At 34.9% G+C, this 18,347-nt stretch overlaps 2 protein-coding genes across 3 annotated transcripts in view; one reads left to right on the top strand and one right to left on the bottom strand.

The window, feature by feature from the left end:
- Positions 1-9,127, bottom strand: part of LOC150109862 (uncharacterized) — a 244,348-nt gene extending 235,221 nt beyond the window's left edge. The window contains exons 1-2 of the mRNA XM_090396070.1: positions 9,107-9,127; positions 2,836-3,036 (exon numbers count right to left, since the gene is read on the bottom strand). Coding sequence (XP_090252196.1) covers positions 2,836-3,036; positions 9,107-9,127 — 222 coding nt within the window. The remainder of the gene's footprint in view (positions 1-2,835; positions 3,037-9,106) is intronic.
- LOC150109861 (uncharacterized) overlaps positions 1-18,347 on the top strand; it is a 391,072-nt gene that overhangs the window by 353,180 nt on the left and 19,545 nt on the right. Inside the window, exon 5 of one of the 2 annotated variants that reach the window (XR_016550635.1) lies at positions 9,415-9,568. The exons of the other annotated variant lie outside the window; for it this stretch is intronic. The gene's annotated coding sequence lies outside the window, so the exon portion shown is untranslated. The remainder of the gene's footprint in view (positions 1-9,414; positions 9,569-18,347) is intronic. 2 annotated transcript variants of the gene reach the window in all.

Below are 18,347 nucleotides of genomic sequence, written 5' to 3'. Positions count from 1 at the left end.
AAGTGATACACCTGTCCCTGAACTTTGAAGGTCAAAATGAAGCCATCTCGTAGAATCTGCTTGGCCCCAAATGATGTCATGTTGAAGTAGCTATTGTACTTCCAAACACAGCCCACGAAGTCTGCTGCCAGACTTCATGGACTGTGTTTGTGGGCTAAGGGAGTGGGGGGGGGGGAGTGGACACTTCTTCAGGTTCATGTGGCAGGTATGCATAGCTTCCTCACAGGGTGACCTTCAACAGCGAGATTCTCATAAAGCTCACCATTATGGTAAACCTCGAAGATGAACTCAAACAATTGCACAGCTGCCACCAGCTCGCACAAACCACCATAAGTAAAGGGTCGGGACATGTGAGTACTCAGTGGAGCTGGTGTAGTTGTCCCCCCCCCCCCTCACTCTCATGGGACATAATGGAAACTCCTCCCAATTGTCCACCATATGCCTCATGATTAGCTAATGGGCATCCCTAGCCATTAGTTGAGTGTCATACATGAGATAGGAGAGGGACCAGAACAGGCAGTCTCCATCTCCTGTGATGGGGACGATAGTGTGAAGCACCATCTCCCCAAAACTCGGTTGCCATACCTAATTAAAAAAAAAAAGAGAAGGAACAAAACACACTAAAAATTGAAAAAAAATCCTTTCTTAAATATATTAATTTAAACTTTTTGGAGTCAGTGCCAAATTTAATGCAAACTGATTACATAAATTTTCAATTACACAATAACCTGTTTAATTGTTGTTGAATATTGCTAAAAGTTCTGAAAAGAACCGATTCAGAAGTATGGAGAAATAACTGAAAAACGAAGTAGTCCTAGGAACAAATAATTATTCACAGAATACTCATATGCATTCATGGATTTAGCTTCTCAGCCACTCATACTTATTAACACAAATCACAGCTTCTCTTGTGAGAGCTCTGTCACCTATGTTGCTAACATGTTGCTACATGTCTATTGCCACCTAGTGGATACGGGTGTAACCACAGAAAATAATGTAGCTGTTCTTTCATTGAGAATAAACATATTTCTTATTGCTGAATGTACGAAGTAATGATACATAACTTCCAATACACATACTCACTTTTTTGTTAGTATAAGTACGTATAGCTTGTGAACTATACTTTGTATAGAGTTAATTTGTTTGCGTTAAATTTGGTGCTGACTACAAAAAATTTAAATTCATATATTGAAGAAAGGATTATTTTTCACTTTTTAGTGCGTTTTGTCCCTTCTCTTTTTCTTTTTTTTAAGTCACTTTTAAAGTTTCTTAGCTTCTTTGTTTCATTTTTATAAAGATATAGATAAGCCTGCAAAAATCTGTTAGGGGACCACAGGAGAAATGTCCTCTTTCGAATGAAAAATACCCCTTTTTTTATCCCTTTTGGGGTAATATTTTAAAAAAACATTAAAACAGTTTCTAAAGATTTTAAAAAGACACCTATATGCCAAAAAAAGAATGTTATAACTCAGGAGATACGAAGAGAATCTAGATTCGCCCCTTTAGGAGTTGATTAGGGCAAAATCCTGAATTATGTTTTTAAGCATTTGTATGGGTAACCTTTGTAAGCAAAAACCAATTCAATTCAATATCTCATCAGACCTAAGAGATATTGAGGAATCCGTGAAAACACATTTTACTCCTTTTCATCCCCTTAGGTCAAATTTCTAAACATCCCTTCTTAGTGGTTGCTTACATCATGGAAGGAATATACTCCCTGAATTTCATGTTTCTAGGTCGAGGGGTTTGTGCTGTGCATTGATGAGTCAGTCAGGACATTTGTTTTTATATATTTATATCTGTAGATTAATGACCTCCTGCATACTCTCCTGGTATTATGAAACTTCTAGAAAAAAAGATTTAGATAGGTAACTAAAGTAATTTATGGAATATGAGTATTGTGATGACCTTATCAAATGGTACGTAAGAATGATGAGAAGACATTTCTGGAAAAAAAACATTTCTTAACAATATCATATGTAAGGATATGAAAAACAAATTGTTTGTTTCTATAGAAGTACTCATAGGAACCACTGGAACAGTTTGCTGTCGTGAATTAGCATTATGCATTTAAATTCTTTGAGATTTTTTTTGGATTGCAGTACTCTTCTTTAAACTTCTTCTGGTTCCCATCTGCCATGCGGCCAGGGGAGAGTAGCTATATGCTACCATTCTAGGGAGAGATGATTATGAGCAAGGTGGTTTCCCGTTGCCTTCCTTGCCGTAAGAATTTATGACTGTAACCTGTGTGTTCACGGGGCTGGTTTGCCTGCTTGCGGGATGAAAAACTCCAGATAAACTGGCGGAAGATGACTCTTTAAACTTACTAAACCAATTTGTCCATTTCTAGATCTCTTGCAACACCTTGATGAATATTGTGTCCCTTTATCTTCTCTCAAACAAAATACAGTATGATATCTGCTTCACATTTTCCATTTCATATTACACACTACCAGTAATTTCTTCTATATGGGCAGTTGATGACAGCTTTCTTTCCTGCCTGCCAATCTATTTCCAGTCCCAATTTATCCTGCAGTCTTTTTCATTCTTCTACTTATTCAGGTTGTATCTGACTTTCATTGCATGCATCTTGTACTCTACTCACTGCATTTCCCCTCTTGCTTCATACTAACATTTTTCATTCACTATATTTACTCATAATTCATGCTTTCATGCTCGCTCGCTCTCTCTCTCTCTCCGTCCCCCACACCTCATCTTTCACATTGCATGATGCATATGCAGTATATAATATTTTTTTCTTTTATGTGTCATAATTCTATAAAAAAATTAACTCTTTTTAAACTTTTTACAGAATAATTGGAAAAAATCACTTACATGATCTCTTGCATGTATAACACTACTGTATCTTAATAATAAGTACTCAATGATGTCCTTATGCCCAAATATGACAGCTTTATGTAAAGGACTAGCACCATTATGATCACGACAAAATGCCAATTTCTTTCGATCAATAAGGTGCTGAACCTCTCTTAATTTGCCTTGTCCTACAGCCTTATGCACCTCTCGAATCTTATTCTGCATAAGAAACAATAATTTTATTATTTTAATATCACTATGTTTTAACAAAAATCTTAATTGTATAATAATTATATATATTAAGCTTATTTTAGAGACTTGATTTCAGTTTTATAAATCAAATGCTAGTGTTATCTAAGCATGTGATGATTTTTGATTTTGAAATGAAAACAGATTGTAGAAACAGATGACTGAATGTCAGGTTAACATTAGTGAATTTTTTTTTTTTTTTTTGGCCGCATGGAATATATTGGAGGTATCTCTTAAAATCAGAGGCTTTGATTAGTATGTTTTAATCCTAAACCAAGTGTAAGCAAAGTTTGCATGTGAAATATTTTCACAACTAGTCTACTTGTATATAGAGCAGTGGCGGCTTGTACATAGGCACTGCGACACTGCAGCACCCCCAAAGAAAAAAACGAAAAAATTAAATTTTGCTTGTGTTTATAAATAATAACAATGCTTACAAGATTATATAAATGCAATACAACGTGTTAAAGGTTGCAGCTTATGTTTCGACATTGATTGAATAGTTAATAATTGGAATTGTTCAATTAACGGTTCAGATTACAAAACAAATGCACTGCAATCTAACGCAGTGTCTGAATTGTCACATTCAGTCAATTACGGCTAGACTCGCTGATATTCATTTGCACTTGTCACTGCACGTAACAAGTGAATCCAACAATGCTCAACGAGCAGTGTCGCTACAGATAAATTATATGCTTGTGCACATTATTTCTGTGAGATACAAAACTTATTATTGCTGTGTGTTCGTGGTGAGGGTGAAATATTTTTAATAAAGCAATTTTAATATGTACATTTACTTACTAATAAATTGGTTACTGATTAGGAAAAAAATGAATTCTTTTTCTTATTTTGTATATGCAGCATCCCCACTTAAAATTTTTACTGGCTGCCACTGATATAGAGGCTATCACATCAGTTGGCTTATTGTCTCACAGTGCAAAGCACACTGCCTCTCATATAGTACTATGCATTATGGGAAGAAGCATTACTCTGACTAGTTGGACTATTATTCTTGGAGTTGCCCGTAATAATAGTAATAATAGTAATTATTTATGTCTCATCAGTTGCAGCCGTTCCCAGAAAGATGATAAGGTTAAATCAAGGAAGTGTGCTTTGCAGTATGGGATACTAAGGCAACTGATGTAAAGTCAACAGCCTCCAGTAGAAGTATGCTGGTCATAAAGATACTCTACATGCAATCTTTACACACAATCCTTGGGTAAAATTTAGCTAAGTGTAATCCTTACACTTGGGTAAGGATTAAAACAGAAATATAGTTTCTTGTCAAGTACACTAGTACCAAAACCTAAGGACAAACACTATTTTTGAAGATTACAACCACAAATCCAGACAAATCAGATTGTGGCAATTTGTATAATTGACGATTTTGAGTAGAAAACAGGAACACATTCAAACTTTCGAATCTCACACTAAAGTGATCATGTGGAAGCAATCATCAGGATATAAGACAAAAGACTACACTATGTGAACTGTGTTTGAAGGAAGCTCTTTTCATAAAGGAATAAAGTTGCAAACTTGGATATCTTGTAATGTCTCAACGACATCACTAGATGATTTCACGCATGGAAGGATTATTGGAAAGCTTGAAGAAGGTCACAGAATTACTGATATTGCCAGAGAGTTTGAATCTCACATAGAATTGTATCCAGGCTCTGGGCAGCACTTCAGACCAGTGTAATGGGTTCTAGATGTTTGCTAAGAGGCCGCTCTCCCTCTACCACAGGGCATGAAGACCATTCTTTGTTATAGCAGCAAAACATAATCGATGCACCACAGTAGGTCAGTTTGCAAGTCAGCTCCATGCAAGCACAGGTACACAGATATCTCACCAAGCTGTGATAAGATGTTTGCAACAAGTACCCATAGGCCTGTAGTCTGCATCTCTTTATCCACATCTCATCATAGAACACGTTTCCAGCGGTGTTGTATCCATAAAAATTCAATAAGATACCAATGTACTCTTTACAGATGAGAATCGTTTTAGTCTTTCCTTCAGTTCTAGATGATACTTGATCTGATGTGAGGAGACATTATGCTTAATGGATGCACCAAGCTACAAGTGCTGGAAAAAGAGACTATGACTAGTGAACAATATTGCAACAAAGTTCCTCAACATCATGTTAAATTGTTCCATGGTGCTGTAGGTGGATTTATTTTTATGGATGCCACACCACATCATATACAAGCAGTGGAAATATTTCTGGAGACCACGGATGCTCTCCAAGATGTCAGCATCATAGGACACAATAGAATGAAATTCCCTTCCAGAAAACAAACAAGGCCTTATCCTTGCTCTGAGGGAGGAGGAGTGGGCCAGTGAACTCCTGAATCACTGGATGCTAAGTATAGTATGACATTGTGAGAGCTGCATCATGGTCATGGTTTGAGGCAAACATATTCCATACTGAAATGTCTCCCCACATAGTTTTCTTGTAAGCACCAAACATTAATTCCTTAACTACATCCTTAGGAAATTTGTAGCTTTTACCAAAAACGTATTGCAATATAATTTGTACAAAATTTATAATACATTTTTTGTGTAATATAATTTATTGGTAATAAATGGTAATAAACTGGTAATAAATTTTTGTCCAACCATTTGACTGTAGTCATGATAATTTTTTCATATACTGTAGCCCCCCCCCCCCTTATCTGCAGGTTTGCTATCTACAGTATCAGTTATCTGCATTCAACCCTGGTCCAAAAATATTAAATAGAAAATTCCAGAAATGAACAATTTATAATTACATCGGCAAAGTGGATATTAGATTCAACATTATTTCAAAGTCAAATGCATATAGAAACTATGAAAGTTTTGTAAGTTGATCTGAAAGCTTACGAGAATACAGTCCTTGGCATCTCTGAGTTATCTTAGCTAATTAAGTCGAGTAGTGCAAACTAAGGCAACTTGGGGATGCCAAGGATTGTATTTTCATAAGCTCTCAGGTCAACTTATGAAACTTTCATAGTTTCTACAATCATTCAGCTTTGAAATAATGTTGGCTCCAGTATCCACTTTGCCTATGTAATTTTACGTTGCCAGAATGAAGTGTATTGCTCTTTCTTTTAGTAATAGACAACTCATAAGTTTTAAATTATGCATCGTTCCAAGTAGTTCTTGATTATCAGATCGACTGTCATGGTATCGCAGTGCTTGTGTTCAAGTAACCCTTATTTCTTAATAATGGCCCCAAAGTGCAAGTATAGTGATGTTGGTAATTTTAATTCGGATATGCCAAAGAGAAGCCATAAAGTGCTTCTTTTTAAGTGATTAAGATGAAATTTCTCAAATTCATAAAATAATAAATAAATAATAATAATAATAAAAGATATGTGCTAAGTTGCAAGATTCCATTCACATTCAGATAACTTTTATTACAGTATGTTGTTATAATTGTTCTATTTTATTATTAGTTATTGTTGTTAATCTCTTACTGTGCCTAATTTATAAATTAAACTTTATCATATGTATGTATATATGTATAGGAAAAAACATAGTATATCTAGGGTTCGGTACTATCTGTGGGATGTCTTGGAATGTATCTCCCATGGATAAGGGGGGGGGGGGATACTGTACAGGTAAAAATGTAGTTCGTTCTTAGCTTTTGAACACCAGTGTATAACATTCTTTATAACCAAGTAGGAAGGGGGGGGGACTTCTCAAACTGAATTTTTCTGCTTATTTATGAGTAACAGGAATATCAGAAATAAGGGAGATGAAATTGTCTCATTTAGTTTCCCAGAAGTTATGTGAATAAGTGATGCATGGTTAAATGAGAATGATATCCTGATAGGAATAGAAGGATACAGTGTTTTTCAGGCAGATAAGAAGAGATATGGTGTGCTGATAATGATGATAAGAGAATTTTTCCAGCACAAAGTGGAGATACAAGTGGAAAATACTGGCAATGATTTTGTGGCAGTATGATATGAAGATGAGATATTTAGCTGGATGTTGCTATAGGCCAGAGAATGTTGGAGGACAGCAACAAATACATGCAGAGGCAAATTGGCTTAGTAAACAAGAGAAGTGTGATAGGGCAATTTTAAATATACATTGAAATAACATCTGGAAATAAGGAAAAATAATTTCTTGAGGGATGTTTATCTTAGACAGTATATAATGAAGGACATCTGAGGATTGAGAGAGTCTTAAATCTATTCATATCATGAGAAGATCTGATTATGAATGAACTGCTGAATCTTTCTCCAGTTTGCAAGAGATGATTACCTGGGTGGAGAAGCCATCCAGAAAAGATTTCTTTGACAAAAGGATATATGTTGAAATACAAAGTGATAATTAGGAAAATTTAGAAGATAACATTGGAACTGTAGTATGGAATAAGGAATTGAGTGAAAAGGAGAAAAATGCTGCATGAACACTCATCAAGAACTATTTAATAGCAACAATGTCTTAATGTATTCCAACAAAGAGGTTTATAAAAGTAGGTATGAAATGGGTATGTGAAGAGGTTAAGCATGTAATCTGAAAGAGGATTATGGAAATAAGGTAAAATAAAGGATAATTAATCAGTTGCATGAGGAGCAGTGGCGGCCGGTGAAATTTTAAGTGAGGTGCTGCTTATACAAAATAAACATTTTTTTTTTTCTAATTAGTAATCAATTTATTACATAAATAAATATAAATTGATTACTGATTAGAAAAAAAAAAAAAAATTTTTTTTTATTTTGTATAGGCAGCACCCCCACTTAAAATTTCACCGGTCGCCATTGATGAAAAGTACAAAGAGCCAATCAGGAAGGCAAGGACAACACTTTTGCTGTCTTTGGTTATAAGGACAGCAATTAGCCAATCAGGCCAAGAAAAATCCTAGCAGTTTCTTTCAATATCCAGCTGGAACCTTGCACCATATGCCTCCTGTGGCCTTCTGCCAGAATGATATCAGAAAAATCATGAGCAACCTTGATATCAAAACAATCTTTAGTCCTGAAGGAATCCCACCAACTGTGCTCCTATTCTTTATCATCTATACACTATGTTATACTTAGTTGGAATCCACTCAATAGCATGGAAGATTCCATATGCAGTCACTTCCAAAAAAAAAAAAAAAAAAAAAAAAAAAATAGTAGTCATCAAACTGACCTGTTGATCTCATCTGGAGAGGGTCATCAACAGTCAACTGCTTTGAAACCTAGAGAACTGTCAACTAATCAGTGACCACTAGTGTTGGATTTCACCTATATCACCCACATCTGGAAACTTTGTATGGAATAGTTTGGAGAAATCTGTGCTGTTGCACCTGACATTTCCATGTCATTCTATATGGTTTGGTTTTGAGGATTTCTTTGCTAATTACCATCACATGGTCTGTCTTCCTCCATTTGTAATTGGGTGACCAGTTTTTCTCTCAGGTTGTTCACTATCTGTAATGGTAGAAGATGTTCTCTTTTCAGATTTTTCTATTAATACAGGTGTTTCTCAGTTATTAATACAGGTTTATATAACATTATTAAAACATGTTTCCAGGACTCTGTTATTTCACCCATCCTCTTCCTCATATACATAAACAATTTGCTCTCACTGTCTTCAAACCCAACTCATAGGTTTGCTGATTATAGCGGTTTTGCTTATCATACACATGTGAAAAGCTTTGCAGAGCTCAAACAGCTAAAGCTTTAAAATTATCTACAATAAGTAAACTATACTTGCCAAAAAATATTCTTGTTTAATCTTTTTATCCAAGTGTAAGAAAACAAAGCTTATGCATGAAGTATCTTTGCAACTAGGCTGCTTATATATAGAGGCTGATGACTTCGCATCATTTACCTTGTTATCCCATAATGCAAAGTGCACTTCCTTTCAGATGTACATAATGCTAAGCATTAAGGCAGGGTTACTATCCAAATTGGTTTCAACCTTTAATGAGGTCTCATCAGTGGGAGCTAGACCTATATACAAGTGGTACAAAGGTGTATTACCTTATTATTAAAATACTGTAGATCAGAGATAAATATAGAAATTTTTTTCACTTGGAGTTACTAAGTAAATTATACTTGCCAAGAATTCTTGTTTAATCATTTTACCCAACTGCAAGCGAGTAGTTAAGATTCTTTGCATACAAACTTTATTTAGTTCTGAAGATATTTCATCTGTAATCTTTTATTGGCTTACACTGGTGTAAAAGGATTAAACAAGAATATAATTCTCAGCAAATATAATTACTTAGTAATAAATAAAAAAAAAAAAAACTTTCACTTTCTATATCTGATCCAGAGTATATTAATAATAAGGTAATATGTCTTTTTACTGTTTATATATAGAAAATATATGGCTGCTGAATTAATTCAACCATGATATCTTCCTAGGTCTGGATCCCACTGATAAGATGTCAATAAAGGCCGAAACTGGACAGGGTAGCAGCCCTTCCCATGATGCATAGCATCATACATGTCAGAAAAGAAGTTTGCTTTGCATTGTGGGATACTGAGACAACTGATGTGAAGTCATCAACTTCTGAATGTAAGTAGCCTAATTGTGAAGATACTTGAAGCACAAACTTTGTTTGCTTATACTTGGATAAAGGATTGAACAAGAATATAATTTCATGTCAAGTTTAATTTAATTTAATTTTCTTGTGTCCACCATGATGTTCTTATTTGATGTCCATGTAAACAACTTTGCTGCTGCCTCCCTAACTGAATCAATCCATGTTTTCTTCAGAGTTTGCCACTCAAACTCCAAAGTTTGATATTTGTTTTCACACTGAGGAGGAAGTCAGATATGAAAAAAATGCCAGGTGGATGGAACATTGAAACGAATAACTGATGCCCCTTTTCTTCCTTCCATGCAAAGCATGAAAGGAAGAAAAGAGGCATCAGTTATTTGTTTCAATAGGAAAAAAGAGATTTGAGGAATTTGAGGCTGAAGATAAAGGAAAATAGTATTGTTGAAAAAGTGGTCAGTGTGTTGCCCTAACAGCAGAGGTAATGATTGGCGAGATGACTGAGTTGTGTGAAGCAAACTTGTGAATCTATGGAGAAAATTTGAAGGGAACTTGGAATGGTTTGAGGCTGATGGATTGCATTTGAATGAATTTTCTGTTGGACATGTAGAAAAACTGTTGTTTGATTGACTGATAATAGAGAAAAATAGCTTTTAGAAGACTGAAAGCTTCTTTTTTTTTTTTTTCATTTTTCAACTTGTTTTTTTCCCTTATGTTTTTTCTTCTACTATTATTATCACCAATCTCCATGGAGTCAGCAGACTCACTGTGGAAGTTTCACTCAACCAACATTTATCATATTGAACTTCAAATCTTCATTGTTCCTTTCATCTCCACCATGTAAAAAAAGCACCTTTCTTTGCCACCCACCCCTACACAACAGGGATGCCTCATGTTCATTTGCACTTCATGTACAATTCCAGGGACCTGCTCCTCATTATAATCCCTTCACTAACTTAAACAGCTATCTCAAATTACCTCTTTTTCTCCACCTGCCAAAGTTTGTAATTACTTTCCTTTAACCACGCCACCGGCCAGGACGTATATATACGTCCAAGTTACCATGGATGTGAAGTGCATATTAAAATTGTAATAAAATTGATATTACATTGAAATATAGGATGGATACGAAGCGTACGAGGATGCGTATTTGATCCATAATGGCCGGTAAGGTGGTTAAGCTATCTCCATAACCAACATTTTCTGGGATAATGAAAATGCAGAGGATATAGCTGAAGTGTTTCAGCTATATTCTTTGCATTTTATATCCTCAATGATCAGTGTATTTCATCCTTGTGATGGCGGCATCATGAGAAGTTATGTAGAGGTGATGGAGGAGGAACTAATGGTGAATGAGCAGGAAGTATATGAGGAATTAAGTAAACTTGATGTTAATAAGGCAACAGGACTTGACAATATATCACCATCTGTCTTAAGGAATTAATGGAACTTTTGGTACGCTTAGTTAACATGAGTCTTGCATCATGGCTAGTCCCAAAGGTGAGAAAAAATTTTTCCACTTCACCAAGTGTAGGGAGGGAATAAGATTGGGGCTGCAAATTATAGGCCAATCTGTGTATGTTAGAGAAGTTGGTGAGGACTAAGTTTCAGAAGTGGGTTGATAATAGCAGTATTCTTTATGATGGTCAGCATGGATTTGTAAGGGTAAGGTCATGTTTCAGTAATCTGCTTACTTGTTACAACAAGGTGACAAATTCACTCAATAAAGGAGGTACATAAATGGTGGTGTACTTGAGGCCTTTGATAGACTGTCACAAGACAAGCTACTAGCTAAATTGAAACAGATGGGATTGGATAACAGACTATGAAGTTAGATAGCTGATTGGCTGTCAGACAGGTATCAGCAGGTTGTGTATTCCTCCAGAGTGATATCCCAAAAGAGGAAGATCACTAGTAGGGTGCTACAGGGATATGCTTTGGGGCTCTTATTGTTTAACTTGTATGATAATGACACTGGGACCAGCTTAACTGTAGATATGCAGCTGTTTTGCTGATAATGCAAAGTTGGGAAGAGATATAAGAAGTAGAGCAAATGTGGCCTTACAGAAAGATCTGAATAGACTATGTGAATGGACGGATAGATAAGTGGGCCTGTCAGTTTAATTTTGCAAAGTCTTAAAATTTGGTAGACAAGTTTGGGATGTAGAGTATACATTAATGGTGAAAAATTTTGAAGGAGATAGAGGAGATGAGATACCTGGAAGTGATGGTTAACAATGATCCTTAAACTTCAAGTCTTTGTTGACCATCACTCATCCCAATGGATTATGGCATAATGAGGTGAACATTGACATAGAGAAGCAAAGAAGTTGGCCATATATGGACTATTGTGCACAGATTTGGTCACCTGACTTTGGGGGGGGGTGAGGATTTTTAGAGAAAATTTACTAAGTTAGTGCGAGGTCTGTGGAATGTCAGATATGAAGAGCGATTGAGGTAATACAGCTGAATGTGAATAGAAAAAGAAGAGATATGATTGATACATATGAGTTGGAAAGGGTAAAACTAGAGGCCATTACTGGAAGCTGTATAAAGTGGATATGAGCAGGGGAGTGAGAAGCAGCTTCTTTGCATGAAAAATGATTGGTGAACAGAATGCACTGCCTGAAAGTGTGGTGAGTGTGGAAACTGTGAATGGGTTTTAGGTTCGATGATCTTTTTGCATGAGAGAGAGAGAGGACTCCCACAATGAGTCCTTTGTCTCCATGGAAGTCAGATAATAATAATAATCATGATGAATTATTTAAATAAAATTTACAAATAACCTAAAATAACCACCAAAACTGTTGATCTCCAAAATATAAACATTTTATTTACATAGTTTCAAAACAATAGCAAAAGCTATTCTTATCATTATTAATAAATGTGGAATATTAAAACACTTTATAACTTTAACTTGGGTTTTTAAAGTGTAAATAATGTAAAAAATATCATACCTGAAAAAGTGGTACTTGTCGCAGAAATTTGTTGACTTGGGGGATACGTGATGTTTTGCCTACTAACAGATCTCCATATCCATCTATCACTGCTTGTTCAAGCTTTTCCAGTGCTCCTAATTTCAACCACAAAGAAATAGTCTCTTCACTAATTGATGACATTAGAGCTGGTGATACGTGGCAGGCTGTTCTTACTGGTGGTAAAGTGGTAGCTGTGGTTGTTGCCATGCTATAGGTAATACACCATACTTTGATTCAAGTTTAAACCAATCAAAGAATCTTAATGGATTTCAGGTACAAAGGAAAATTTTAAAAGAAAAATAATAATAAAAGAAAAGTAGTAAATTTTTTGTTCAATTCAGAAACAGTATAATTTTAATTTTGATTCTCTAAATGTACATGAAGTTATTATATGGGAATTTTCAGGGAGTCGAAGAATTCATTGAATTCTGTCTTCTCTGCATGTGCGCTATCAATTATAACTCACCTTGAATTCATTCAGAGATGATGTACTCACCACTGTGATCAGAAACTCATTCTACTCAAAATGAGAAAAAAGAATTCCTTCCAATTGACAACAGTGTGCATTAGCTGATCACCTCAGTGGCAATCAACCATATGAAGAGGAAAGGATATGTGTGGATTATGAAAAGCTTAGAAGATAGCTTGGAGCTGTAACATGGAATCAGGAAGAAGCTGAATGGAGACACATTCAGACATTCCTGCTATTTAAGCAACAATGTCTCAATGTATTCCACTGGGGGTGGGGGGTGGGGGAAATGAATAAGATAGCTGATGACATCTGAAGAACTTTTAGTGTGGAAGAACAACTTTGAAAAACTGTTGAATAATTCATCAGTGAACTTCACTAGGGATGCTTTCCAGAAATAATAATTCAAAAAGAATGTCCCATTATGTGTAACAATTTTACAATGCCAGAATTTGACTGCACTAAAAACCCAAAAGAAAGAGAAAGCACTTGAATTTGATGGTATAACAGCAGAGGCTATTAAACATAGAGGAAAAGAGCTTTGGAAAGAACTGTTAAATATCTGTAATACAGCTCTAGATACAGTGAACAGTCCATCACAATGGAAAGAAGGTCTAATAATACAAATAACTAAAAAAAATATAAAAAAAATCTAAACAACCCAGAAAATTATAGAGGAATCATACTACTTCCTACCATGCTGAAATCTGTAAGAGGATGCTTCTAAACTGAATTGAACCATATGTAACATCTCAAAAATCAAGCAGGTTTCTTACACATCCACTTTCTTAGAAGGTTGGTAAAAAGAGCAAGAGATAAAATGTTCCCTTAATCTTAAACTTCAAAGATTATCAGTAGACAAAAGATGTTCAAAATTCTCAATTATATCATACCTATGAAAGTAATCAAAGCAATATAAGAACTTTACCAGAATTATCATGCAAGAGTGATGGTAATGGAAAGATGACTGAGAGCTTTCCTATTTCCACTAGAGTTCTTCAGGGAGACTCTTTGGCACCTTAAATTATTTTCAACAACTAAGAGTCACTATTTTGACTAAAACTTGTTAAATCAAATTGACACAGAATTAGATATTTAAAAAACTACCATTTTTTAATGGTTAATGCATTTTAACATAAAGGTTGTGTGTTTGTATCAGCTAATTAAGTAGTAATATGTAATTGGAGGTTAAATTGATAAATAAAACAAATTATATTTTAATATAATAATAATAATAAACTGAAATTTCCAGTAAAATATACAACAGTTATCTCAAAACTTCTCACTTGCCTTACCTGATGTTCCAGCAATTTCTGTTTTTCACAATGTTTGCTACAGCACCTGGCATATTTTGGTCCCCCTTATACACTTTTCAAAAGAATGTATCTTTTAAATATTGTTTTTTTTTTTTGTTTTTCCTTCTTTAAACACAAACTCAAAATCAGTTTTTCTCCTTGGTCAGTAATAAATTCACTGAATTTGAAACTTTCTATTGAAGCAATGAACACTACCAGTATCAAAATAAATGCCACAATAGTTTTCACATTATCAAAAAAAAAAAAGAATGCTTTCATTATGAAAATGGAATGTTTCTTTCCATCTTAAAACTAATAGAAGTCTGATGAGCTTGCAAAAATGCAATTTTTTCTTCAGTATAACTTTTCAGGTAATAGTATTTGTTAAATAATCTTGGTTCATGAATTATGATAAAGTATGGACTGAAATAATTGACAACTGATGATGTTTTTTCATTCCACAGTTTTATTTAGTGCTGTTTAGGACATAGAATTAAATTATTTGAGCTGTACTTCTATTCAGCTTCCATGTTTTTTCCCTCCTAGCTTATAACCAAATTTATTTAACCATCTCCATGTATAAAATTCTATTTTCTTTTCTTCTTCTTTAGCCTATTTCTATCCACTTCTGGATATAGGCCTCCCTTAAATTTCCAGTTTCTTCTCTCTTTGGCTAAAGTCCACCATCTCATGTCAAACTCTTTTCGATCATCTCTCAATCTTGTTCTTTCATAACCTTACCTTCTCTTGGTATTAACTCAGTGCTTAATTTTGATAAAATTCTATTAACAGCTTGTAAATCTCGATCATTCCACTCTCCTTCTGCCTAATTACTAGGATTTGGAGCTCACATTTTCTTAATCTGTCCTCATACTCAGTGTTCCAGTTTTCCCCATTTCTATATCCTTTCCACTTCTTCATCCTGGCAAAATCTTTGACCAGATCTAAGTGCTGTAGCCTTTTTGATGTAGTCATCATAACAAAGCTCTCATAAAGAGGCATATTAGTTTCTATCCTTCTTTATTATTATTATTAGTAGTAGTAGTAATGGTAGTGTTACAGTAATATCTCAATTATCTGATGTTTAAATGAACACACCAATTAACTGACCCTCAAATAGATTAGTGTGTCAAATGACTTCTGTAAAAGTATCATGTAATTGCACTTTCAGCTATTTAGCAGAAATTGCTCTACCACTATGTTTGAATAATTGAGGGATTACCATATTATCATCATCATCCTCAGACCTCCATAAAGTCAAATGACTCATTGTGGGAGATCCCACTATCAAATACACAGATAATTATACCATATCTTTAAATGCATTCATGGTCCCTACACTCACCACACTCTCAAGCAGTGCATTCCAGTCAAGTACCATTCTTCATGCAAGAAATCTATCCCTCCTGCTCACATCTTCCTTATATAGCTTCCGGGATTCCTCTTTTTCTTCTCTGTCTCCCCAGTTCTGTGAAAATCCTCATCAATATTAAACTAGTTATAACCCCTTACCAACTTATATGCCTCAGTCTTATTTCCTCCTCTTATCCACTAGACTCTGCAAATTGCATTTTCTCAGTCTAGCTTCATACTCAACATTCCAGAAACTAAAAATCATCTTAGTGTCTTTCCAGTATCTCTTCATCATTTTTGAAAACTAGGCAACTAAATATGTACACAGCAATCCATATATAGTTTGATCAAAGCCTTAAACAATAGAACCATAACATCCTTACTTTTACATGTCATTATCCATTGAATCATTGCCATAATATGCTGTCCTCACAGTGTGTCCAAGAAATTTTATGTCCTTATCTACCATCACTCCCAGATCTCTCATCTCCTCCACTTCGTCTAAGATATCCCCACTGATTGTATAATCTGCATCCCATTTTTGCTTTCCAAATTTTAAAAATTTACACTATGCAGCATTGATATCTTCCCTCACTTGCCCATTCACCCAGTCTATTGAAGTCTTCTTGAAAGGCCATAATATCTACTCTACTCCTCATGGATCTTCTCAGTTTTGTTTCATCAAAGAGCTATATAACGTCATTTAAACCTTTATATCATTAACATACTAGTTAAACAGCAATAGTCCCAAAACAGACCCTTGCTACAATCCCTAAACTTTCCTGTTCTCACATACAAACATGAGCAGCTGCCAGTCAGCACTCATTTACAGTTCAACTCCAAACTCATCAGACCAACTTTATCCTCTACCTTCATTTCTTACACCTCTGCTCTTTGGAACTGTCTTTCTCAATGGCTACAACATTCAGGTTTTCAAAAAGCACATCAACATATTCCTCTCTTCCATCTCTCACTTACCCACACATGGCACTGTCATATCATAGGTCTTGGGATCTTTCTTGTGTGGGAGTGACATATATATATATATATAACCTTAAAGAAAATATAAATATAAATACCAGAGACAAAGAAAATACACTAAAGTTTTGGAAAAACCTATGGGACAACCCTAAGAGGCAAATAAAAAGGCGAAATGGATTGAACAAATTACGAATGAATCTCAAGAACGAAAAATGGACCAACTGAAATGGTTCAAAAGCAAGCTAAAAAAATAAAAAATTGATCAACACCCGGAAAGGATGAATTACATGGCTACTGGTTAAAATATCTAACAGGCTTACATGAAAGACTTGCTAACCAATTTTATGATGTTTTAGAAGGAAAAAGCAAAGAAGAGTGGCTCACAGCAGGGAAAATGTTTTTGATCATAAAGGATAAAGAAAAAGGTTCAACCCAGAAAATTTCCGACCAATAACCTGCTTGCCAACAACTTTTAAGCTACTCACAGGCATACTAGCTGATAAAATATACAGCTATCTTAAAGCACATTCTCTTCTCCCAATTGAACAAAAAAGTAACAGCAAAAATTCAAGAGGCACAAAAGACCAATTGCTGATTGATAAAATGATTCTTAAAAATTGCAAACGTAGAAAAGCGTTTGATTCAGTGCCTCATAGTTGGATTTTAAAATGCACAGAACTATTCGGTATTAGCGAAAACGTGCAAAAATGTTTGCAATCCAGCATGAAAAACTGGAAAACAACGTTGGTTATAAATAGAGAAGAAAATGGAGAGGTAAACATCAAAAGGGGCATCTTTCAAGGAGACTCATTATCTCTTCTATTGTTTATTGTCATTGATCCCCTTAACTAGAATTTTAAATAAAACTGCTCATGGTTATCAAACTGCACAAAAGAGTGCAGAGATATCTCACCCTTTATACAAGGATGACCTGAAGTTGTATGCAAAATCAGAGAATGAACTCAGATCGTTGCTTAACACTGTGCACACATTCAGTCAAGATATATCAATGGATTTTGGCTTAGACAAATGTACAATTGCTGGAATAACAAGAAAGTTTGAAGATGTGAATGAAATCGAGCTGCTCAATGGTGAAATAATCAAGGCAATAAAATTCGAAGACAGTTACAAATATTTGGGAATTTTAGAAGCATCACAAAAAAGCACAATAAGATCAAAGAAAGACTAGAGCAGAATACATAAGACGATTAAGAAACTCCTTAAGTCAATGCTTAATGTTGGAAATTTGATAAAAGCAATTAATACTTGGGCCATACCTGTTCTGAGATATTCAGCAGTCATTGTTGAATGGACCCAGCTAGAGATGGAAGATTTAGATCGAAAATCTCGAAAATTAATGACAATGCACCATGCCCTCAATCCTCGCAGTGACATTGATAGGCTATATCTATCATGCAAAAAAGGAGGTAGAGGATTATTACAAGTGAAGCAAGTTATTGAAGAAAAAAAATGAAATTTGAATAATTATCTGCAGCAAACAACGGAAACATTTCTAATTGAGGTAAGGAAAGAGGGTTTATTTAAACCCATGGAGACAAAATTGGAATACAAAACCAACCAAGTAAAAGTGAGAACTGAAAACGCTGACAGCAACTTGACCTGGCAATGGTTGAGAAATGGAGCACTAAAGAAAGAAACAGAATCGGTAATTTTTGCAGCACAAGAACAGGCCATTAAAACCAATGTTATGAAAGCAAAA

This window comes from Typopeltis vanoorti, chromosome 1 (assembly GCF_054136105.1).
Source record: "Typopeltis vanoorti isolate ZY-2024b chromosome 1, IOZ_Tvanoo_1.0, whole genome shotgun sequence".
Taxonomy (NCBI): domain Eukaryota; kingdom Metazoa; phylum Arthropoda; class Arachnida; order Uropygi; family Thelyphonidae; genus Typopeltis; species Typopeltis vanoorti.
The sequence above is the reverse complement of the archived record's forward strand: the minus strand, read 5'-3'. Positions and strand labels throughout refer to the sequence as shown.